Source organism: Opisthocomus hoazin, chromosome 6 (assembly GCF_030867145.1).
Source record: "Opisthocomus hoazin isolate bOpiHoa1 chromosome 6, bOpiHoa1.hap1, whole genome shotgun sequence".
Classification (NCBI taxonomy): Eukaryota; Metazoa; Chordata; class Aves; order Opisthocomiformes; family Opisthocomidae; genus Opisthocomus; species Opisthocomus hoazin.
In genome coordinates this window covers 1,078,740-1,104,484 of record NC_134419.1, presented here as the reverse complement: position 1 = coordinate 1,104,484, position 25,745 = coordinate 1,078,740, and the positions used below count along the sequence as shown (strand labels likewise).

At 49.0% G+C, this 25,745-nt stretch overlaps 1 protein-coding gene across 1 annotated transcript in view; it reads right to left on the bottom strand.

Annotated features, from left to right (window-relative positions):
- NEGR1 (neuronal growth regulator 1) overlaps nt 1-25,745 on the bottom strand; it is a 303,287-nt gene that overhangs the window by 80,974 nt on the left and 196,568 nt on the right. Inside the window, exon 4 of the mRNA XM_075424226.1 lies at nt 16,879-17,010. Within this exon, the coding sequence (XP_075280341.1) occupies nt 16,879-17,010 (132 nt within the window). The remainder of the gene's footprint in view (nt 1-16,878; nt 17,011-25,745) is intronic.

Below are 25,745 nucleotides of genomic sequence, written 5' to 3'. Positions count from 1 at the left end.
GCCAGGCAACTGCCAATCCCCTCTGAACAACGGGCACTCTGGGCGAGTCCCCAGGACCTCGCCCAGCCTTTCTCAGGTCTCAGAAATAGCAGTTTCATCGTTGTTTGCTTTACATGGACCTTTGATGAAGTTTATCACCCTCATCTGATGACTCAAGGCAATAGCTTATAGAAGACTGTTCTCTACCTGCTGTAGGTAAAGCATTATTTGTCTGCTCTTGGTGGCTCGCAGGTGACCGACCTTCCCTTCTTCTGCGGTGGTGGAGCAGAAGAGCAGGAGGACACGTCTGGCAAGGCAGAGTGCTGGGAAGAGAGGCCGATCCCCCCAGAGATGCTCCACAGGTGCATTACCCAGTGCAAACCACCTGCTTTATGGGGCCCTAGTCTGGTCTCAGCTGAAGTACCAAAAGTTCAGAAAAGCAGAAAGAATTGGGATTAGCCACACTGGAAAAGATGATCTACTAGTGACACATCACTAAACCTGCAAGGCAGAAGGAGAAGGGAATCAGCTATTCCCGAGGTCATTTATGGGCCAGGCAAGCAATAAGCGACCAAAACTGAAACAAGGGAGAATCAGGTCTGGTAAGCTACTGCTGGAAGAGATTGCTTAAGGCAACTGTCAAGGTGCTGTTTCTCTTTTTTGATTTTCTAAGAGCAGGTTGACAATGTGAGCACCAGCATCTGCATCTGGACAGCAGCAACAGCCCGACTCCTCAGTTCCACCTCTGGGTTGAATTTTTGTGGTCTCCGGGACCCTGGGATTATTCAGCATCAGAACGGTTCCTATAATGCAAATTCCTCTACTCATTTCCGTGGATACAAGTGTGGTGTTTAGGGTTAGATGCCATTTTTCAACACAATGGGAAAAAAAGGAATTATACTCTTCTTCGTTTACAATGGTACTGAAATCTCCAGGTTCATGCTTAACTACAAAAATGAGGTAAGTACTGAATCTGGATTTGGAATTCAAAAAAGTAATTCAAAAGACAGAAGCAGAACTTTTTTGCAGAAAATTTATCACGTACACCTTGGATCTGATTTGATATATTCTGCATACATAACAAAGTAGCTAGGTGTACTCACCAAAATGATATTTCTAAGGACAGAACTCATTACTACTGTATAATAAATGGAAGCATAAGTCAGAGTTAGCACTGAACAGATTGTTTGGGGTTGCAAAGACAGCAGCTGTCACAGCTTGACAGCTTTCTTGTTAGTGAATCAGCTTTACTGACAGTCTTTTTGATTGAAAACCACTGTTCGCTGACAGTGTGTTATAGCTGATGTACATATGTATCTCATGAAGAATGAGATAGAGCTGTGAAAGGTCTAGAAGCTATTGCTCTATATTAAAAAGAAGTGAAGTTTACATAAAGGGGTTTTTGGTTTCTCCCCCCTCCCCAGTAATCTGTGGCAGATGTAGGTTGATAGAAACAGGACAATCTATACCGACCAGTGACAAGCACGCAGAGTCAAGCCCAAAGTGGGACTAAATTTCTAGCTGAAAGCAATAAAGCCACAGAAACACTAGAAGCTTTCAAACACTCTCGGGAAAAGTTTGTGTAGTTGAAAACAAAGTTTAGAGACGAAATTGTAGAAATAAAACTCAGTGCAACTCTGACAGGGACTTCCCAGACCTCCCGCTAGCCCAAAGGGTGGATCTGCTGGACTGGATATATCCACATTAATTCAAAAAAGAACCCATTTGCTTTGAGTCACATTTCACTTTTTTCTTATAAGCTCCCTCTGTGTCAATGGTTTCGACTGGCAGCCCCTCAGGACGAGGAGCGTTGGTTTCTGCTTTTTGCAGCACACCCAAAACACCTGCACCAGACCACCATCATCACCACCATCACGACCACCACCACCGCTGCACGGCCAAGCACAGCGCAGGCGTCCCCGAGCACCGCGGCCGACAGCCACCCGCTCTGCAGGGCCCTGGACCCTTCACTAACCCCACGTGAGCTGCGTACTCGGGGCACCGAAACGTCGGTTGGCTGTGGTAAAGGAGTTGTTGTGTTGAAGCAAGCGCTTCTCAGGGGTCTCTCTTTCTTTCTCCCCATCTGCATTCATTTACAAGATTGCCCATATAAAGCAATTTCAGTTTTATGGTACTGCAACAGATCACAGAATAGTAGGGGTTGGAAGGGACCTCTGTGGGTCATCTAGTCCAACCCTCCTGCTGAAGCAGGGTCACCTACAGCAGGCTGTAGAGGACCTTGTCCAGGCGGGTCTTGAATATCTCCAGAGAAGGAGACTCCACAGCCTCCCTGGGCAGCCTGGGCCAGGGCTCCGGCACCCTCAGAGGGAAGAAGTTCTTCCTCATGTTCAGATGGAACTTCCCATGCTCCAGTTTGTGCCCGTTGCCCCTTGTGCTGTCGCTGGGCACCACTGGAAAGAGTCTGGCCCCGTCCTCCTGACCCCCACCCTGCAGATATTTAGAGGCATTTCTAAGGTCCCCTCTCAGCCTTCTCTTCTCCAGGCTGAACAAGCCCAGCTCCCTCAGCCTCTCCTCGTAGGGGAGATGCTCCAGTCCCCTCCTCATCCTCGTAGCCCTGCGCTGGACTCTCTCCAGTAGCTCTTCATCTTTCTTGAAGTGGAGAGCCCAGAACTGGACAGAGTGCTCCAGATGAGGCCTCACCAGGGCAGTGTAGAGGGATAAAAGCCAATGAACTGGGTGCAATGGTTGTCCCCTGTTATTCCGAGGTCATGGCTTCAAACAAAGCACACATGATGCTGTGCTGACGAAGACCAAGGCCAAACCACGAGAGCCGTTTACGAACATCGGAAACATCCGGGGCTTTGCACTCTGTCCCTGCGGATCATTTCTGTTGTTGTTAGAGCTGCTCATCCCCAAAGAGCACCACGTGCTGCTGAGGAAGACACAGCAGATCACAGCTCAACGCTTGGACGCAGACCTGACTTTACATGAGAAGTCTGGAATACTGGGATTTCCCCGCTTAAACACTGAATAGCTGCTTGGAAAGATAATTCCTGATCTGCTCTTTTTCTTGACATTCTCTTTTGCCATTAAAAACACCGGGTGCAGAAGCAGCGAGCACTGGAATTTTGACACATTCGATATTAAACAGGATTTTGTTCAAAATACACTGGAGACAGCACATTTTGAAGTGAATTTTTCTCTATTTGTGAACAGAATTCTTCCAGTCTAGAAATGACTATTACGATCTTCGTGCTCAGCGTGCAACAGGTCTCCAAGCCACCGAAGCAATATGGTCCCTCCTGTCTCCGGGAAGCAGCACCGAGCACAGCCGTGCCTGCAAGGCAGCAGCGCTTTCACGGCAAGAACCTGTGTTTGCTCAACAACTCTCGGGTCCAAAAGAGGTCACAAGAGCCTGAAAATAGTTTGTTTTTATCTGAGAAGAGGCAGAAAATATAAAGAGAATCAGTTTTATGAATTATAATGCCTGAAGAATGACGTTGGCAATCTTTCCTTTCTTTGGAGTCAGCAGCGCTGCTTTGTTTTAACTGTAAGAGCCGAAATATTACTTCTGAAAGCTCCCCCAGCTCGGATCTGGTGCCTGCACCACACACGTGCTACTACCAGCCAAATTGCAGCAGTTATTAAAACCTAATTTAGCAGTCTCACCAGGGGACAAACGAGCTGCGACAATCTCGCTGCAGTCTGACGGAGGACTGGATGCCTCGCTGAGATGCCGGGTGTCGTAGGGCAGGGGCCAGCCGGGACCGTCGCAGCCGTACCCACAGCCTCACCAGTTACACCCAGCAGATTTCTTTTGCAGAACCCTTTCAAAACCGCAACGACTGCTGCTGGAAAAGTAATTAAAAAAAATCAGGGGAAGGAATGTTCTGCAAGACTGACACACTGTTCAGACTTGTCTTCTCCTGAGCCCGGTTGGTGTCACCAGCTGGCTCAAAACCCCTTTCGACAGTCACCTCAAAGGCACTGCACTTGCAAGGGGGAGGGGAGACTAAGTCGTAGACAAACAGCAACAAGGAATACCACTCTTACTAGGAGAAATATTGCTTTACAACATGTTGACTATTACGAGAAATATTTTAAGTAATTGTTTTTGCTGAAGAGCAATCTGGGCAAGTGAATGCTCCTGGAAGCTGAAGAGCCCTCCATTAATTTTGGCTCTAGTTTGGAGCCTGACGCAGCCTGCTGTATACTTCAAATTGCTCCTTGAAATGCCTGAGCTCTTTAGAGATGAGTCATCTTCTATTAAGACTTCAATTTTCCTGAACTGTATTTTAGCTGGTATTTAAAATGGGATCACCTGGAGGCTGAAGAGCTAACAGTGGTTCAGAGCGGGGAGAAGGCATCCGCTCCGGGCAGGGCTGGCTTCCTCGGTCGCTACAAACACCTCCTCGCTTCTCATCCCATGAGGACTGAGGGGGCCAACCTCCCGCCGGCAGATGTGGGATTGCAGCACCTCCAAAGACAGCAGCGAGCTGCATGGTGACCCTCCAGGGAGCCAGCGCCATCAAGAGGGGCACGCTCCTGCTGATGCCAGGAGAAAGGGCTGCTAGCGAGGCAGCTTCACCAAAGCTGGGGGCACAGAGGGGTCCAGAATCCTACTGTAACCTTATTTTGACTTCAGAATGACAGGACAAGTGGAAAGGTACACAAAAGCTATATATATATAAAAAAAATAAAAATCAATTCTTTTTGCCCACCAATTCCTGAGCTGGTCCCCTCACTTTCACCAGCTGTGGCCTGAAGCCTTTACCTCGTGCCTCTGCAAGAGCCATCAGCAGTGTATTGCTGGCAGTGTTTTTCACCGATGTCAGGAGAGCGTGTCACGGATGCTCTGCTCTTTGTTACAGCACAGTCTCCCAGAGACAATAAACACAATGACCAGCGTTTACTGGTATAATTATACAACATGTGGACCTGTAACTACTGGCAGAGTGTAAATACGTGCAAACTAGTACAGTTATTTTTATTTCAAGGACTTGTTTTCCTGGGGACAAGGAACGGAGATTACTTCCAAACGGGTAATCTTGGCAGTTCTCAGAATTAACCACTGCAGAAATGACAAATAATCAACACCCATGGGCTTCTGCAACAATAAAATCCAGATCTGAATAGCAGAAATAATCTTTTGATAGCTAGGTCAGACATGCCGCTTCCCAAGAAAACAGGGCTTGAAAAAGGATTTTTTGGCACATGCTTTAATAGCTCTCTAACTCCTCAACGTGGTTCACAGACTGATGCTGGAGACACTCTGCACCTAGTGAACGGAGGACCTGAGGTGCTTTTTGGTTTCTTAAACTCTTACTTTGCCTTTGCAGCCAAAAGCTGGCCCCTCGCAGCAGCAACGCCGGTGTCGCGCTGGAGCATCTTCTCCTCTGCTGGTGCAGGAGGTGCAGGAGGCAAGCTGCATCCTCGTCCCGCAGCCTCACACGCCTCTGGTCAACCCGAGATCTTTCTGGAGAACAGAGGCAGCTGGCTCGGCGAGCTGCTCTCCTTACACATCGGCACCGCACCGCTGGCGAACGCAGGGCGCAGCCCCCCAAATAGCCCTCTCCCCCCCAAAAGTCAGAGTTAAGCTGAGATTTCATTGAAGAAGATGAAGAGTGTACTCCTTATCTGTTGGAGGGATATCTTGAGGACTAACGCTCCAACCTCTTCAAAGACAAGCCCTCGTTTCATGTTGCCAAGGCCCTTGATTACGCGCTGCGGCAGCAGAATGCCAGCCACGTGACGGAACATTCTGATCAATTTTGTCACGTTTCAACATGATCAACGTTTTTCCGAAATACGCAGCAAGTGTGCAGCAGTTTGCAGAACCTAATAGTAAACTACTACACCGCAGAAAGAAATCAATGTTAATTTAGGAGCCAAACTGCACTCAAGTCAGAAACTTGAACTACATTGTTTTAATCTGACTCCTGATACATTAATAAAAGTACCTGAAGGACATAAAATGACAGACATTACTTTCATAAGAGGCTTCTTTCCCCACCAGCAAGGAGAAAGATTTTCTTCAAATCAGCTACGTTCTTTCCCCACCCCAACTGAGGTGGTTTTAAATACACAACCACCTTTCACTGAATTGGTATAAGTTGGTTTTCATTAAGCCTTACTGTGAGATAGGACCTCATGTAACTCATACAGATGAGCTCAGTGATGGGAATAGTACGAATTTAGTCCTAATGTTGACCAAAAATAATAAAAACACCCAAAAAGTAAGAAAACCCCAACTGATTACTCTGTGCATGATCAAAAGCTCCATTTTACAGGATAGCAGAAAATTCTTCAAAGATCTTCATCTTATGCAAAAAAAACCCCGGTTATTTGCACTAGTTTCACCCAAAATATTTTACTGGCAGCTCCACATCTGGAAGGCCGGACCCAAAGACAAACTCTGCTGTTATTGACTTCAACCACGATCAAATTTTTCATCTCGGCTGCGCTTGCACCTCATCTCCTTTAGCTAGAGTGGGTGGCTTTGTGTTCTCATATGTTTGACCCACCAATACAGAAACTAATTACGCTGTGATTTCTCTGCTCTCCGCTGCGTATTATGTGCTTGCAGGAAAGATGTCCTCTCCATCGTTCCTCTGAAGGCCTTCCTACGTCTTTTTAATTGAAATGGTAGCTCAGATATAAAAGTTATAACTACTGAACTAGAACATCTGTGCAACACAGAAAATCTGATTTTTAGAATTAGGTTGATATTAACAATAACACGAAAAACAAGTCACGAGATGGTCTAATACATGAACCTCCACACCCACGCCGCTCCTGACCTGCCTGCATTGCAGGCTGCCAATGTGTCCTTTGAGAAGTCAGTCCACCGTCCCCAACAGCGCTTTGCAGAGCAGCACTATTCTTACCATTCAAAATGTTATCACAGCTCTAACTTTGATCTTTTGCAACATTTTTCAGATGTAAAAAGTGAAGGGGGGATACTACCCATTCTCTGGGTCTGGGGCAGGGAGGACAAAACAAGAGGGAACCAACCCTGGCAGCCTGCTTCCCGAAGGAACCAGAGAGCTCGTGGAAAACAGGGCAGCCTGCAGTCATGGTTGAGCCTGGCCAGGGTCACCTCTTCCGCATGCAGACTCTGACCCACCGTGCCAGTCCATGGTGTGCACCAGCACCACCCTCACCCACACACCCGAGATCCAGCAGAGCCACGTTCTGGAGAGCTCACGCTGCGATAAGCCCCACCGATCCATTAACACAATCAAACGTGCACCAGCAGTCACATTTCCAAGAGTCCCCAGCGCGACTCAGAAGCCAAAATCCCACTCCTGAAAGGCAGCCTGAGAATTTAGGAAAACCTGTTTCGCAGAAGCCTGTGAAGCCACACTCTGGAGTGCTTTTAGCTTTTCAGAGTGTAATTTTGATACTTCAGAAGGGTATTGCAAAGTTCGATCTTCCCAGGCTCCACGCACACGTCCCTCTTGAAACGGGCGGTGGGAATTGAGGCTGCTCAGTACCTGCAAATTGCTCTCTGTTGTTACAATATCGGGGAATATTTTGTGATTAAAGAGAGACCAACCTACACGATGCAGTTTTAAATGTGTGAATTTCAGCCAGATGGATAATCTCAACCACTGCAACACCAAGATAAGGTCTTTCTGTTCCACGGTCAAATGTGAACATATGACTTCATCTCATGTGGGTGCAGTTCTGTTTGAAGAGTTGACACGACCAAATTTACTTGATATACATGACACCATAAAGAAAAGCAGCAACTTCTCCACAGTTTTGTTCTTTCAGAGAAGTGATTTTAGCCTGTTTAAAAGAAAAAACTTTGTCATTGGATGGAAGAGTCCTCACCAAGAAGAGCCGTTTCTGATTACCTTTCAGGTCCTCTAAGGCTGTGTGATGCAGCACCCTTGACTGCAGCCGCTACTGTAAACTTCTGCTATAGCAGACAAGAAGGCTGCTCCTTCTCAGGCTGGCTAACAAGCAAACAATATTGCAAAAAAAAAGACGCACAAGAACACATACAACTGTTCAATACACTGTCCATCTTCTTTCAAGGGAAAAAAAAAAAGCAGCTGTACTTACAGCTCAAAATAGATTAATGCAAACTCACTGATTTCACCAACAAAATGACTCCTGCTCTGCTAAAGCCAATGATGACCACAACCCCCCAGTCCTGCATCTAGTTAGGGACATAAATATGGAGCTGCACATTTGTAGCTGTTAAAAAAGGGCAGAAGAGTTGTTTCTTTATGCTTAAAGAGAAGCCCCCTCCTCCCCTCTCTCACATTAGAAGACCGTGGAAACCGCAAATTGCTCTGAGTAATTTCGTGCTTGGTAACAAAGCAGAGGAGAACCGAGACCTTCGGAAAACACCTGGGCGTTGCCTTTTTATTTAATAATGCATTCACCTTGATTGAGGGAAGCTTTCTTTGCTGAATCTAAAATAAAAAGCCTTGCCAAGGAAATGTTTTTTTGTAGGTCAGCAACAGTTCACAGCAAGACACTTTCTGGGAAAACAAAGCCCCAGCAGCGTGTCCAGGTGTGCAGAGCCCCAACAAACACTGAAGTCCTGTAATGTTTTTCCCCAGTAGGCTGAAGTTTACAGATATAATTAGGTTAGAGTGGCTTGTACAGTATGTCTGATTTCAAAGTAAAATCAGAGTATTATGCATAAAATTATGCAAAGCGCCATAGCAACAGCAAGGCAGACTTCTAAGAAATGCTAATGAGATAAGCTGTTCTGCAAAAACTCTAACCTGTCCAAGCGAAAAACAAACACATTACTTAAAATTCAGACAAGAAACTCACACATTCCTTCTATAAAAAACCACCCACAGCATAAAGTATCTTCTCAAAGCGTCACAGCAGGAGGGGGGCACAAGGTCTGTAGAGCAGAGCCCTTCCGTGCCCGGTCCCACGGGGCTGGCACTGCTCCGGCTGGAGCCAGCCGCAGGGCTCAGATGCAGGAGCCCGGGAGGGGGGCAGCAGCCCAGGGTCCCTCTGCGCCGGACCTGGGTGAGACCGCTGCAACCCGGGCGATGCAGCGCCTGCTCTGATTACCCAGGGTCCAGAGGCAGAGGAAAACTTGATGAAAGGAGGAAAAAAACCCCCAAAACCCAAACTTAGAGGATTTACTGAAGAATGTGAAACACACGCACAAAAAGGAAAGGGTAGAGGAGGTAGGATCGTTCCGAACACAGAATCCGAGCAATTCAATGACCACAAGTAATTGCTTCATATTTCAGGTTAAGACAAGGAAAGAATAATGCAGCAAGTCCTTGAATAAACCAAAGCGATACAAAACCAATCAGTCTAATAAACTACAAAAATATATTCGAGAGCTGGATTAAGCAAACGCAGAGCCACTATGTTATTGCCGAGGTGTGGGGCACGTGCCCGGCACAGCCTCTGTGAACCTTTCTCAGAAAAGGAGAGAGCAGCAGGAGCCAGGGAATTACAAGCCAGTCCATTTATCTCCAATCCCCATAAAAGCACTGTTCAAGCAATCAAAGATGTGAAAGCACCTGGAAGATAACAAGACGATGAGCAGTCGCCAACAGGTTTGTTAAGAACAGATTGTGTCAGGTCATGAGCGCTCGCCCGTAGCGGGGAGCGGCAGTGGATGCCACAGCTCACCTGGAGCCAGCATTTGACCACGTCTCCCGTGCACAAGCAAGCTGGGCCTGGCTAAAAGCTCTCTTCACGTGAGTGCATGAGGTCTGGAAGGCTGCACTCCTGGCTCTGCTGTCCTGTCATCAATCTCAGGCCTGCTACTGGTGGGGTTTTTCATTAATGGCATCATCAGAGAGGAGAACCCTGGGACAACCTGGATAAATGGAAGAAGTGGCCTGAAAACCGGACGAAACCAGAGAGGGATGAGTTCAACACTTAGGATTCATCAGCTAGGTGGATATGGTGAGGAGGCAAGACAGCCGTTCCGCAGAGAGCAACTGGGGCTGCCGGGGGGTAAAACCCCCCTCCACCATCCTGCTGTCACAGCGAAGGCAAGTGCCCTGGCCAGGTACACGAACAGGCATCAAAAGTCATCCTTCCACTCCCTAAGCAATCCATCCCCTCACCTGGCATGCCAGCTCAGGTTTTGAATACCTTACCTGAGAAAGCCCTTCCCTAGCACCAGCTGATCTACAGAAAAGCAACATTTACTCCATGCTAAACATTTAGAAATGCAAACATTTAGAAAACACAACCCAAGAATAAAGAGGAGATGAATCGGGGCTGGCGAGCGTAAGGAGGTAAACCTGGGGAGCACAAGTCCGCTGTCTCCAGAGAGACGGAAATGCGAGGCTGATCTGTTCCCCATTCCTCAGAGGACAGGGGAGGGATTGGGCTGTCGTTCTGCAAGGAAGGTTCACGTTAGACATGGTGAGAAACGTGCAGTTCGGGGCTGTGACCGAGTAGGGGCTGTTCCCCACGGAACTGCGGTCGCTGGAGGTGCCTTACAGAGGGACTGGGCAAACGTCCTTGGCAGCTCTGACGCAGGGGCACAGCTTACAAGGTCAGTACAGTTTTTACAGGTTATCATAGACTCTATTCACTCCCATTTTCCTTTTTCAATATTTTCAAGATCTAATAGCAAATACCTGCACAAAGAGATGCTCTTGCAAGCAGGCATAGCTCAATATCCAGAATATTTCGAGTTATCTTTATATTGCTTGTATTTATTGCCTACAAAATTTGACAGACATGCTGTCTCGTCTGTAGACCATGGCACACTGGCAGCAGCAGAACTGCTGCAGGTTGAGCCCGGGCTGCTCTAGGCATCCGTTCCTTCTAAGCAGCTCATGCTGGAACAACTGCTTGGGAGCCCTGGCTCAGAGCTGAAGACCTGTCCCCCCTCCTGGGCTGCCAGGGAGACCCCAGGGCAGCCAAACAGCAGACCCGACAGGACCCGACCACACCAGCGCTTCCCAATGCCAGCTGGGCTCCCGCAGCGCAGGAACTGGGATTTTCACCTCCCCGGTAAGCACGGACGAATCTGGCCTTCAATTTGCAGCGTGATGGGGTTCATAAAGGCTGAAATTGAATTATTGTCTCTAAATTTCAACTGGATGGCTTTCTTCCTCCCCAAAGCCACCAGATCTTAGTTCAGTAATGTCTGCAAGATCCAGCTTTAACAGAGCTGTTCCAGATAGAACTACAGAAAACCAGACCCTTAGCGTATGTTATCTGAAAAAAGGAATACTGCAATACAGCTCCGCTTTAAAAGTCCACATTTCCTGTTTATTTAGGTAGCCGACAATTGTACACAAATTAAAATAAACGCCAGTTTCATGATGCCCACATCTCACTCTTCATCGTCTCAGCATGGCCTCAACACGTCTGGAGAGTCTCACATTTAGCGACTGCCTTCAATATTTTTAAGTAAGGCACTAACAAACCAGAAGAGTTTCAGTGGAGCCACAGTTCCACCTGTGCAGTTCCAGACCAGCTTTCAGATGATGTATGAAAGTCTTGCTAATCCAGACACTGCTTCCTTCAAAGTGGGGTTCAATATTATCAGCTATAAATCAATAATTACTTTATAAAATGTAATGGAAAATCCTAATAAGATTTACTTGTGAAATGAAGTTGGATTATAGCTAATCTATTTTAACTTGACTTGGTATAGTATTCTTTCTTCATAAACCAGCAGCCTCATTCCCCCCCCCCGCAATTCAGGCAGACCAATGCACCATGGATTCTCAGGCCACCATTTTTAAAAGGGAAATTACGGGGGATAGACATGAATTAAGTAGAAAATGTAGATTATGCAATATGAAGTAGTATAAAGAAAAAAAAACCCTGTAAAGCCATTACAGTTATAATCTACGTGCTGCAAGGCAGACAGGAACCTGGTTGTTTATGTCTGGTTGGAAGCTGCCCAGCCAAGAAACCTGAAAGTCAGAAAGTAATTTAGACCTGGTAATTTTCTTGCACATGCTTGGATGACTGAACAACAGCTATATGAGATGAATATCCATATTCAGAATCATGCTTATATCCACTGCAACTGCTCAGGGCTCATTGATACATTCTATTAACCGGACACAAGGAGGGCTAAAAGGATGATGAGGGGACTGGAACATCTCCACTACGAGGAGAGGCTGAGGGAGCTGGGCTTGTTCAGCCTGGAGAAGAGAAGGCTGAGAGGGGACCTAATAAATGCCTACAAATATCTGCAGGGTGGGGGTCAGGAGGATGGGGCCAAGCTCTTTTCAGTGGTGCCCAGCGACAGGACAAGGGGCAATGGGCACAAACTGAGGCACAGGAAGTTCCGTCTGAACATGAGGAAGAACTTCTTCCCTCTGAGGGTGACGGAGCCCTGGCCCAGACTGCCCAGGGAGGCTGTGGAGTCTCCTTCTCTGGAGATATTCCAGCCCCGCCTGGACAAGGTCCTGTGCAGCCTGCTGTAGGTGACCCTGCTTCGGCAGGGGGGTTGGACTAGATGACCCACAGAGGTCCCTTCCAACCCCTACTATTCTGTGATTCTGTGACACAATAAAACCTTGATTTATTCTACAGTTATCAGGTCTGCAGTAAAGAGCGTTCCTTCTAAGAATGGGGAAACAGCCTGAAAACGTGCCGGAGGCAGCGGTGAAGCGACGGCGCTCACGCAAACGCAGCGCGGCCCTCGCTCCGCGTGCGGGAGACGGCGCGTCAAGGCGTCGCAGTATGAGACCCAGCGGGGGGATGCGGGGGTGAAACGGGGGTTGCTCGGGCTCCGAGGTGGAGCGGTGCTTCTGCGGCCGTGCCCCGTCAGAGAGCCAAAGCGGGAGCGGAAGCAGGAGCCGCGGATGCTACTTCCAAGCATATTTTCTACGGGAAGCGCTGCGGGTGGGACAGGCGGCGGATGGATCTCCGTGGGACCAAAGGGGGGGTGTTCGCTGTGCTGGTCACGGCTTCGGTGCCGCTCGCCGAGGAACCGTCGTGAGTAAGGGGAATTAAAGACGTGGTGGAGGTGCCCGGCAGGCGGGTGCAACAGCCCTGCGCCAGAAGTGCCATCACGGAACAGCACCGGGACGGGTGCGGAACAGCAGAGTCTGCAGAGCGGGAGCTGAGTCCGCGCGGCCGGGAGCCAACGGGAGAGTTGAAGAGGTTTGCAAAACCAGAGAAAATAAAGGAATTGGATATTTTTTTTTTTCTTTAGGGAAGTGGAGGGAGAATATCTTTCTCTTTATTACTTTGTTAGACAAATCTACAGATGCACTAAAAGAAACAGGACTGAAGAACACCTGACAGAGGAAACTGCCCAGCCTAGGGTGACAAAAGGACCTCTTTTCATTTATAATTTTTTCATTAATATCTCTGCAGATTTAAAACTTGAAAATAAATTTGATGCAGATTTCTTGCAAACGGTGACCAGCAGCCAAACCACAGCTCTCCCAAGTAAAATACTTCACTTTTACCGATGTCAGGCTGCCCTGCCAGGGCGGCTCAGACATCAAGCGGGCGTCGCGCTGCTGGTCCCACCACGTGGAGACCGCCCACTCCGCACGGGGCTGCCCGCGCCAAGCTGCTGGGGAGCGACGCTCGCCCCGGCAGCATCGCCCACCGCAGCACGTCCCGCCGGCCGTGGCCGACGCGTTCCCCGGGGCCGACGGCGGCAGGGCGAGCAGTCCCAGCGCCGGCCACCCCCGGCGCGACCCTCGCCTGAGCACGGCCAGCCGCTTCTGCGCCTGGTCAGAAGGGATGAGCGTCGGCAGCGGGGAGCAGATGTTCAGCGAGGTTCTGCATTGCGCTGAGCCGGCTGGGGACAGCGCGCAAACCCGGACAGCAGCGCATTGGCAATCAGCTGACGACAACAAATCGTTCGTGTATGCAAACTGTTTCATGCTGTAGCCAGATCCTAGTGGTACGTTGCTTCAGTTTTATTTCTCCCCTCCCCTCCATTTCCTTCTCCAGTTATAAGAAATATTAAAATAAATACTCTGTGTACCCCCAGTGCAGGCGCAGAGGTTTGCCTGAATCCGATGTCGTGCCACGGGCATCCACACTTCGGGCCGAGGACGCTTCCAGCTTAGCCAGGTAGCTGGATTAGGACAAAGATCAGCTTGGGCACTTTACTGGAGTGCTTACCAAGCTTGTTGGCTGATGTAGCAGCCTGTAACACGTTTCTTACTCTGGGCAGAGGTACCCTTACACCATCCGCTGCAGTCAAACCCCAGCCCTTGCTGGTGGTACGCACCACCGAGGAGCAGGACCTCCCGAGCCTGCACACCCTGCATCACAGACAGTCTCTGCCATTCCTCCCTGGGCTCGGTGTCGAGGGAGAGCAAATCCCACCCCACGTCCAGCCCAGCCTCTGCTGCTGCAGCAAGAGCCCTGCTCGCCGCGCAGACCCGCGGCGCTGGCTGTGGAAGGGCCAGGGGCTGGCGCAGGAGCAGCCCACCGCTGCTCAGCTTCACCTCCGCGATGCTGCCAGAGCTCAGCTTCCCCCTCACACAGACATCTGCCGTAGTCAAAACTCACAACAAGAAAACTGTGAGCTGTGCTCAGAAGTAGCTCCGGCTTTGACCGCACCAAGGCGGAGGGCACGCACCAACTAGCACATCCGCTGCGCGTTGCGTTTGAGTGTTGGCTTTGGCTGGCTAAGTTGATGCTTTTATCCAAACTAGGACTCATGCACTGCTAGATCCTGGCTCAGGATGCAAGGGAGATTCTATGACTTTGCCATCTCCTCCGTGCTTTTTTTTTTTTAAAGAATAAACATTACAAAAACAAAAAAAACAAAACCAAACCAAACACAACACACCTAAACATCCACTAAGAAGGCCAACCAGCTTTTCCTTTGCTATGAGCACGTAGAAAGCTCCTAAGACACCTGGTTTCACCCTTATGAAAATCCCCATGACATATCACAGATGCAATATTTGTTTTGCTAAAACTGGACCAAGCTCACCCTTCCTGCTGGTCCCTACTGCAAGCGATTTATCTAACACCACAAAGCATTTTGGGGTACAGCTGGTGTGAAGGTGTCACCCCAAACCTCCCAGCGCACACCGACGCAAATCTCTGCGCGGCTTCTCGTATTGACACTCTTCCAGTCACAACGTACTGCACAAAAAATAATGGCCACTTGCTCCCCAGGACAGCACCCGCTGTGGTTTTTCCTCCCACACAGCCCCTCGTTTTTAGAGCACTGCCTGCTTTCAGGATTTCAGCAAAGCTGATGCAGGTGGAAACACATCAGCGAGGGCAAAGCAGCGGTGAGAACGGCGATGGAGCCTCCTCGAGCTGCTCTGCCGCTGAAGCCTGTCCTTGTGCCTTGCAAAGCCAGGGCTGCTGGTGACAGCCCGTTGTACCCCAGCCCCGGTGCAGAAGCCTCAGGACCTGCGGCCGCTGTCACCAGCCTACGTGACCAAGCAGCGCAGAAAGCTGCCTGCGAGACCCAGTCTCCGATGATGGAGCTGTTCTACAAGCGCTCGCCCATTGACCCACCATGTTCCAGGGCGGCATGGGCTACAAGTACCCTGGTGTCCTGTAAGCCAGGGTAGTCGGGTCAGCTGGAGAGCACGGGGACACCCCACGAACAGCCGGGGAGCACAGCCAGCCCCGCCAGCGACCCACCTCCAGCAGCCCACCTCCCCTGCTCCCACCTCCCCTGCTCCCACCTCCAGCTCTGCAGCGACCGGGGGACCCAGGGCTTGGCTACCCTCCGCGTGTCGGCAGGGATGGGGTCTGTGGAGGGAGACACAAGGCTGACGTCTCAAAAATTTGTGGCTGGCAAAGGTGCCACAGCAATTTTCAAACCAGAAACTGTTAGAAATTACAGGCTGGGTAACTGCACTTCAGCTAAGAAAAATCATTGTTAGAAGGAATGAGAGAAATTATTCACACTTCTTCCCAGTTGTGGTGTTTTTTTGTTTTTTTTTGTGGGGTTTTTTTTTGTTTTTTTTGTTTTGTTTTGTTTTTGGTTTTTTTTCTGTGTGGTTTTTTTTTTGTGGTTTTTTTGGGTTTTTTTGTTTTTTTTTTTTAATGTTGTAGGGAAACAGAACACTGCTCTGGATGTTTCACATCATGCCGAGCGCTAAACCAAATTCCCCCCCGAGCTGGAAACACCTCCCCGGTGCGAAAACCCCAGGGCCGACGGGCGGCAGCGACAGGTCCCGATCTGCCTCGGGGGGTCCTGGTGTGACCCACCGCCACCGAGACGGCTGCCGCAGACCCCTCCTGCCCCTGCGCCGGGGCAACCGCTCAGGACAACCGGCTGCCTCTGCCGGGAGCGCTCCGGATTTCCACAGAGCCCGATCGCCAGCTGATCTCCCACACAGAGTTCCACAAGGTTTCTCACCTCCTTGTATCACTGCACAACCATGACAGACCAGATCAGAAACGCTTCAGCCCAACGGCTGCAGCAGTCCTCGGGAGTTACTCAGATCGTTACTCAAACGGTCACTCCGAAAGCCCGGTCTCGGCCCCACAGCCCAGCGAGAGGACCTGCTGTAAAGCCTGTGACAGCGCTACCGTCCCCAGCAGACAAAAGGGGGATTTGAACCGTAATCTCATTTTACCGTCCATCGGTGAGACTCGCTCGCACATAGAATCACAGAATCATCAAGGTTGGAAAAGACCTCCAAGATCATCAAGTCCAACCGTCAACCCAACACCACCATGCCAACAAAATCATGTCCCCAAGTGCCATATTTACATGTTTTTTGAACACCTCCAGGGATGGGGACTGCACCACTGCCCTGGGCAGCCTGGTCCAATGCCCGACCGCTCCCCCAGGAAAGAAACTCCTCCCAATATCCAATCCAAACCTCTCCTGATGCAACTTGAGGCCGTTTCCTCTCCTCCCATCATCACACAGCACAGGTCATTTCGCTACCGTGACACAAAACCAAGCACCCTACACTTCCACCACAAGCAGCAGCTCGCTGCTTCAGACTTCTCAGCCGCATCCCTCTTCTCCACTGGATTTAGCGATTAAGAAACAACACGACTTACAGTTTACTGTGACTTTTACTTTTCTCACGTCTGGGACTGAGACATCATTTTCTGCGCTGCATTCATATTCCCCAGCCTGGTCTCTTGTAATTCCATAGATGTCCAGGTACTGCCCGTTCTCAAAGGGCTTTGCTGAAATGAGATAGAGATGAGAAACGAAATTACTGGAAGCTGAGCACAAAACACTCCAAACTTCACCGACGCCTGCACGGCAGCTGGAGAGCTCTGCTTGGAGCTGCAGGTATCGCACCTTGGAAGGGAGCTGAGCAGCCTTTACTCAGAAACCCCAGCTCCAAGCCAGGCTGCAAACCCCTCCTGAGCTCCCAGGGGTGGCCAAGGGCCATCTCCTGAGCGTGCCCCACAGCCGAGCTCGGCAGCCCCTGCATCCCCGAGAGGAATTTGCTAATGCAGCTCCACACCTGATGGGCTCCACGGAGCAGAAAGCCTGGTACTCGGGCAAAACCTTCCCTTAAGGGTTTCAGCACCCGTTAGGGCTGATGGTCTGCACCTGGGAAGGGACCTGATCCCCCGACAGCAACCAGGAGCAAAGCCAGCAGTGGGGGCAAGCTGGAGGGACAAGCAGCCCAGCCCTGGAGCAGCTGATCCCTCCTGCTGCTGGTGGCCCCAGCATCAGCCCCCCCATCACAGGGAACCTTGTTGCTACCCATCAACCAGCTGGATGTGGAGCATGGTAACCCTCAGAGCCGGGGACCCCCTGCACCCCGAGGGCTGCCAAAGCCAGACGTGTCTCGGAAGGAACTGGTGGTCGATTGCTGCTAATGGGTGGACATGGGTGCAGGATGGGTGGATGTGGGTGCAGAATGGGTGGGCCATCCCACATGCTACCTCCAGGGAGAAAGCCCTTTCAGGCTTGGTCACCACACCGCTCAGTGCTTACGTGTTGTGCCCTAATAAACATTTCATGGTGTTAATTACAGAATCACAGAATCACAGAATAGTAGGGGTTGGAAGGGACCTCTGTGGGTCATCTAGTCTAACCCCCTGCTGAAGCAGGGTCACCTACAGCAGGCTGCACAGGACCTTGTCCAGGCGGGTCTTGAATATCTCCAGAGAAGGAGACCCCACCACCTCCCTGGGCAGCCTGGGCCAGGGTTCCATCACCCTCAGAGGGAAGAAGTTCTTCCTCATGTTCAGACGGAACTTCCTGTGCCTCAGTTTGTGCCCATTGCCCCTTGTCCTGTCACTGGGCACCACTGGGCACTATAATTAAAAATGAAATAATAACTCTCCTTTCTCAAAGGACCCAAACCCAAGAAATCAGATGCTCACTGCTTGCCTGGTTACACCAAATCAAGGACAGTCAGCGTGAGGACGTATGAAAACAGGTAGCGGTCTATGTGATGTAAAACAGTATGAAGAGCAAACTGAAATATTTGTGTAACTCCTTTGTGCATTGGAACTGAAAACATTAATTCTTTTAGAGAGCAGGAACAATTGTGTGATTCAAAGCTAATTTATCTCCACTTGACATGGAGTCACCGCATACACAGAAATTGTTGAGTTTTCTAAATCCCAGCGCCTCCCAGCTTTTCCCTACCATGATTCCTGCCTTGCAGTCAGCACTTTGATATCTTTCGGATGAAAACTGCTACCTGGCTCAACGTTTGTCTTTCTGTGTCTTTAGAGCAGGGTGCTCTGGGTGGGGAGCACATTAATTGTTTTAGATTCCTCCCCAGGCATTCACCACATAACAAACCAAAAAAAGTGTTAAATCTAATTTTTATCTTAAAACAATATATCATAGCAGTCATGACTCCAGATGCTGGAAATTATAGACCTAAAGGTTAAAGAGACTTGCTGGAAGTGTTTGCCCAGGCACACGAGCTTTAATCGACTGTGAATCACTTCGCGACTTCTGGAGCAAAGACAAGAATGGGAACTGGGCAGTGAGAACTCGGCAGCAGTGTGACGTTCGTGTCCGTCACTGCAGTGAGTTGTGTTTGCCTCTCTGGTCACGGATTCATGTTTGGAAGAGTGCAAGGTTCAGAACATCGATTATATCAGTGCATCGCTTAGCAAGACGGCACTCATTAATAAGCACAAAGCACCACGCCTGTCACGGGAAAGAGCCCAAGGAAGCACTGGCTGTGTAAAGGAGAAAGCTCAGACTGAAACTGGAAAATTATTGTGAATTGAAGTGAACATTCATAAAATGGAAATTGAAAATTATTTATGAAATTTAATTGAAATAATTTATGGGATATAAGAAATTGCGTGAGAGTGAATTTTTTTCTCTTCCATGTTGTTCGTAGGAATAAATTACAAAAAAACCCCTTCCACAAACAAACCAGCTGTTACTGATCACCTTGTGGCCCTCGTCCTGCTCCGCTTTGGCCAGCTTGAAACAACTTCTAGGAAAATATGAGTTACTATTGCTTTGAGGAGCAGCGAAGGATGCAAAGCGCCGGCCTGCACAGGGGCACCTGCCTGGGCAGAGGAGAGACTTCCAGCAAAACTTCTGCTTTGTTTCCAATCCCAAGAAAATTATAGAAAATGCAAAATTCTCCAGTGTCTCAGGTTAAAAATTACCACTAAATTATGAGATTTATGGGGCTCTGAGCAACCTGATCCAGCTGACGATGTCCCTGCTCACTGCAGGGGGGGTTGGACTAGATGGCCTCTAACGGTCCTTCCAGCCCAACCCATCCTATGGTTCTATGAGTCTATGACACTGTCATGCTCTGCAATGTCAGTACTTCCCTGCATATATAGAATGCACCAAAAATATTGTATACTGAATTCTGGGAAGAATTTTTGATGTGTACTATCCCAGTTCCCAACAGCAATTTGGAAAAAAGGGAAAAAAGTATATATATCTCCAAGGACTTGTAATTTCATAAAAATAGTCATTCATGTTTTCTCTGCTTTAAACTTTTGTTTTAATGTAAATATAACACAGCAGGCAATAACCCAGCTGCTTCTCTCCCAGCTTTTGCTTTCTTAACAGTTCCTGGATTGTGGTTGTGCCTCTGGCGTTCCCTTTGCCACGGGAACGGGGGAGAACGTCCAGCCTCAGCCGGGGTCACAGAATCACAGAATCACAGAATCACAGAATGGTCGGGGTTGGAAGGGACCTCTGTGGGTCATCTAGTCCAACCCCCCTGCCGAAGCAGGGTCACCTACAGCAGGCTGCACAGGACCTTGTCCAGGCGGGTCTGGAATATCTCCAGAGAAGGAGACTCCACAGCCTCCCTGGGCAGCCTGGGCCAGGGCTCCGTCACCCTCAGAGGGAAGAAGTTCTTCCTCATGAAGAACAACACGGCCCCGCTCCGCACTGACAGAAGTCTGCGTACTCGGCACAGCTCTGCGTCGGCACAACCAGCCCCCGTTCCCACGCCTGGCAAGCAGGCACCCACCCAGCCCCCGTTCCCACACCTGGCAAGCAGGCACCCACCCAGGCCCCGTTCCCACGCCTGGCAAGCAGGCACCCACCCGGCTGACAAACACCCGCAGGACCAGCGTCTGCGGGGCGAGCGCGCGCGTGCCCCGGCGCTGCCCGCTGCCCGCTTCGGGGTGCTGCCGGGGTCAAGGGGCTGCGCCAAGCTGCTGCCGCTCCGATGCATCCCGGCTGCTGGGGGGACCTGGGGGAGCTCCCACAACGTGCCCTGGGGTCAGCGCTCCTCGTTCACCCGTGCGTTGATAGAGATCTTACGCTGAGCTGCTCACCGGGTTTATGCTGCAGAAGATGCTCGCGTTTTCGTAGTGCTGGAAGCCCCGTGGATTTCATGCAGCTCGCATACACATTCAAAAGTATTAAAATGAAGTCATTTTTAAACCCTCACGTCCCCAGAAATTTTGCATCCAGATCAGATAAGAAGGATTTTAGTAAATATTAGAGATAAATATTTTTCTTGGGGAATACACAGATACCGCGTTTCATCTCCACTATTTGTCTGCACAGCGTTTCATCTGCTTCAGCTTGCTTTTAGTTCTAGAGATTTCCCATGGCTGTGTGGGAGAACTTAAATCGTGTTATGTGAAAGGTATATGCATAAGTATATGTAAGCGTGTTTATGTGACATTCCGTGCACATCCAGCTCTAAAAAGGATATTTGTAAGCAGCAGGGAGAAAAAAAGTGTGTGAAGACATTGGTGGAGACGAATTTCAGCAGACAACTCCATTTTGTCACTTGTTTTCTGAGATGTCCCACAGCCCACGGTAAGCACACCTTGCTCTGTCCTTCTGCAGACCACGCGCACGTTCTGGACCCTATCAAGATGTCAGGAGCACGTCTGGCTGGCTTTCCTGGCCGTAGAGTCAGGAGACTTGTTAGATTTGGTATCTGAGCAAAAGCAATCTGGAAGGTTTGTTAGACCGTCAGCCTGAGGTTGTATCAGCCAAGGTCTTTGATCAAAGATGGGAAAAACCTGCCAATTAAAGTGAAAGAAATACAAACGCGAGAGGGCCTCGTGTCCAAGGCCATTCCAGGTGGGTTTTTCAGAAGATGTTTTAACTAGCCTTCGTGATACACACAATGATATGCAAGTAATCTGCTCTGGGTATCTTGGGTTACAAGACCAGGTTCTCTAGCCAGGAAGGGAAATGCCCGTGGAACGAAGCTTGAATGCCCATTCTCTGCTACGGCCACGTGGTATGATGCCTGATACATCATCACATTTGTTACTCCTCAGGAGAGTACACAATGAAAACCGTGTTTTCTTACCACGCATATGGTATCTGGCATCAGGTGTAGCACAAGTACACGTTGCCATATGGACCAGCTCTCAAGGGCTTGGACGGAGGAGCTGTGCAAGGGTAGCATTTTCCTTCCCTGGTGTTAAACAGAAGTCGGTAAGAGGAAAAACCTGGAGCAAGTCCAGGGCAGCTCTGAAAAACTCGTGAGGACTTCATCTCAGCCAAGGCGGATTTTTTTTTTTCTTATTCCCTAGGATATTAAATAGCTACAATGCAGCCCCAACACAGGACTGAGAGAGGGGGGAGCATGAGGCTGAGCTGATCCCAGTCCTGGTTCATCAGGGACGCAGGCCACTTCAGAGGTGCACGGGAGAGACTGCTCGGAGCCGAGTGAATCACCTCCAAAGGAGAGGAGATGAAGATCCCAGCATGGGATCATCCTCACGGATGCTGCCTCGATGACGAGGACTGGGCTCAGCACAAGGGAACAGTAGGTGGTCTCCAGTGACGATGTCATCATGATGCCATCTTATCACCAGATGCTTTGAGCAGCCTCTAATCCTTCTCGATCTCAGAGGCTGGGAGGAGATACAGGATCATGGGTGCAAGGAGGCACCCAGAGGCGAGCTGTGGGAAGCTGAGAACAATCTAAAGCCTAAACAGTTGGATTCACCCAGAAAAACGATCTGAGGCGATTTCTACTACTCATTGTGGATTCTGGGTTTGAAGTTACACCAAACGCTGTAATCGGATAGTGTATAATCCTCTCCAAGGAGCTGCAGGTAATCTGAACAGCCCGCTGTCTATTAGGAGAACGGCCCTATCACATTAGGAACCATTTAAACATTGATCGCTGAAGGCCATTTAGCTTTGGAGAAGCTAGGCTCCACGTCTGAAAAGAAAAATCAGATAAAATGAACGGGAAAAAAAAGCCCCAAAGCTGACAGATAAATTGAGGGCTGGAGGAGATCTCCCAGATGACAACACAAAGCAAGGAAAGCAAGTAGAGCAATTCTGTAAGAGAGGCATGCTGATAAAAGAAGAGAGATGTGAACACAGATAGACAAAGTGGAAAGTTTCAGAGGTGGAGATAAACAAGGTTATGTCTATATGTGAAATATATAGGTACAGAGAGCAGGGTTTGGAGAGCTGGCGGTGTGCAGGGTCGTAGTGTGGGCAATGTAAATCTCAGCCAGTTATCAAGAGATGTTATGTGTAGATGGGAGAGGCTGCTCCTTCAAGAGAAGTGCTCACACTAAGTTGCCCTCATTCTCTAAGTTACACCAGGTCCTGGCCCTGCGCAGAACCGCTGCCACTGTGTGTCTGAGACTCATGGAGTGACGACGGTTTGGAGGATGTTTGAATTTTCTCTTTGCAGACTTCACGCCAGGGAGCACCTGGTCAGCTCATACTCCAGAATACGTACTGACTTGACTGCCTTTGCAGCCAAATACTAACATGAAAGATAGCCAGCTCCATTTTAATACCTGCAAAGAAGATACGGTCAGCCAGATGTTACTTTGGAAGGAAAAACACCACTTCAGATGTTAGGTTTGTCCGCATGCTCTGTCTTCTGGGTATTTCATTTCACCTACACCAGACTCTGGTTTTTGGGGCTCTGTTGCGACCCCGTGCTCCCTGCAGAAGGCAGAGGTACAGGTGCAGTCTGCTGCCAACGCCAGCTCGTTTCGCTGGAAGGCCAGGACCCGCGGCAGGGAGCCCATCCTCTGCCTCAGCACACGCCAAGCGCCCGTCGGCAGGAGAGGGCTTTGCGAGGGCTCCTCTTACACCGGGGCCGCTGCAGCTGCTGCAGCAAACAGCTGAACACGAACACCTCCAGCCCGAAAACAGCCTAAAAGCCTTTCTCTGCAGAGCAAAAACTGAAGCCATACAGGGAAGAACCGAGCAATGATCTTTTTAATAAGAAAGCTACACGATTAAATCGCACTTGAGCTTATTTATAATTCATCGCACTTAATGTGTGGATTTGGCTCTTGGGAAAGTGATAATTATTCCCAGTAAAGCCCCACGCCTGCGGTGGCTTTCGGAAGAGACTTCGTCCATCCATGGGTTGGCCAGAGCATGCGGGAGCCCCGGGGCTGGGGAGCAGAAGGGATGGAGGGCAGGAACCCAGACGGTGCCACCCCGGCATCAACCCTGGGGTAAAGAACTGCGGGCACAGCTTTTCCGATGCCTGGTGGCTCCTTCCTCCTGTTGCTCTATCAAAATGATGCACTGCAAATGATAGCCTGTTATTTATCTACTGATTATCTGTTTGGCTCAAATATATTTGTTGATTCCTCCCATTTTACAGGACTTTTCTGTCCGCAGTTTGTTGAAACTGGAGGCATTACTAGAGTTAAATGAATCACTAATGGCTATTTTTCTCCTATTTCTTCATATCCCTCAAAAGTTACACTATTTTTTTTTAATGTGCATTTAAAATAGAATCCTTAATGTGTTTAAAATACGATTTATACATAAAAATGCCCAGAAGAAATAACTCTGGGAAATAAAACAGGAGGCACTGCAGGTAAGGTCGGGATGCAAGTGGCATCTGCTGGCTGTCACCTCCCTGGAGCGCCGGCGTTCCCCAGCGTGCCCAGCCTGGGCTGCCCGCCGCCCTCCCAAGGGGCAGAAAATAGGAGCATCTCGCTGGATTTTAGAGATTATCTGTTAATTTTCTCTACGAAATTGGCACGCTCTGCTCCAAAGACCAGTGTCTCACAACAGCCGTGAAGGACGCTGTACCAAAGGAAGGGGAAAAAGGGTGCAATACACTGCTGCTTGGCTTGGTTTTGAACATTCAAGATTTCGTTTCACTGAAATATCTTCTATGATTCATAAATTGCTCCCTCGAAAGTGCAGTATTTCTTAAATAAAAATGAACTAATATCTGAGGGAATAAACTAAGCATGTATTAAAATTCTAATTTTCATAGCAATTTATGAGTTATTAATGAGTTCATCTACTTTTATTGAAAAGCAAGAAATACTTTCCATTTGTTATAAAATCGTCAAAAAATTCGTACTAATTTCTGTGTAGTGCTTTTATATGGTTTTAGCTTGAACCTCTGTATTTCGCCAAGATTGTAATCTTACTCTCATTTCTCAGTTCCTTCACAAAAACCCAATTATCTGACCATCTTAGTTTAAATGTTCTTCTCCTGACAACTGTGTTTTAGCAATAATTTTTTTTCAGCCTATTTAAACATTTTAAGAAGACGTGAGGTTTTCTAGGAATACCTTTAATTGTTCCTGAAGGGATGCTCAAACTTACGGAATGATCCTGGTAAAAATGATATTTTTCTGAGAAGTCTTCCTCAGAAAGCCCCTGACCACCGACAGCGCAATGTTACTTGACCCCAGAGCAACAGACAGTGTTACTGAATGTCACGTAATTGGATCCTAATACTCCATGCATCTCCCAAGAATGGTACTTACAACTATCGTTAAAAAAAAAAAAGGCCCAAAGTCCCATAACCCGAAACCACAAAAGACCGTCTTTTGTATGGGAGAGGTGTGATTTTGGAGGTTCCCTGTTTTTTGTTTATCCAAAGGCAAAGGAAAGAATCACAACAGGCAGTTTATATTGAGTACTAGTGTTTGCACTGCTGTCTTCAGACTGTGAATTAATCCCCTTATTTACTCCACGTAGAGCTCCACACCATTTCCCCTTGAGTTCTTGGGAAGCTGCCAGCTGTGAGTTCGATATCATGGAACCATTGATTTAATGACGTGCGGTGCCTTTACCAACTGAAAAAATTCCCTTCAAGATCACAAGCCAGGCCATTAAATTCATATGAAGTATGAATCACAAAACTTCCAAGTCCCCAAACGGTTGTAGCATGGACCGATCCACCTACGCAACCACCACGTGCCCATCAGGGTGATATTTAGCTGTCCCATGCACGTTATTTTTCTCGTGCAAGTGCTGGTGAAGGACCCCAAGTCCCCCATGAGCCACCCTGTGTCTCAGTGGACACGCGCCCTGGGTGTCTTGCAGGGAGGTCTCGCCCAGCCGTGCGCAGAACCAGCTCCCTCCAGCACGTGAGCCAGCAGTGCAGGCTGTTGCATTCAGGGTGTTCAACCACCCAACCAACTTTGCATGCCAAGAGGGGTGTGTTGCAGTAGCTCGTCCTATACCAGATGAATACCAAGGATTTATGCAGCAGAATCACAGCGAATCATAGAACCATTAAGGTTGGAAA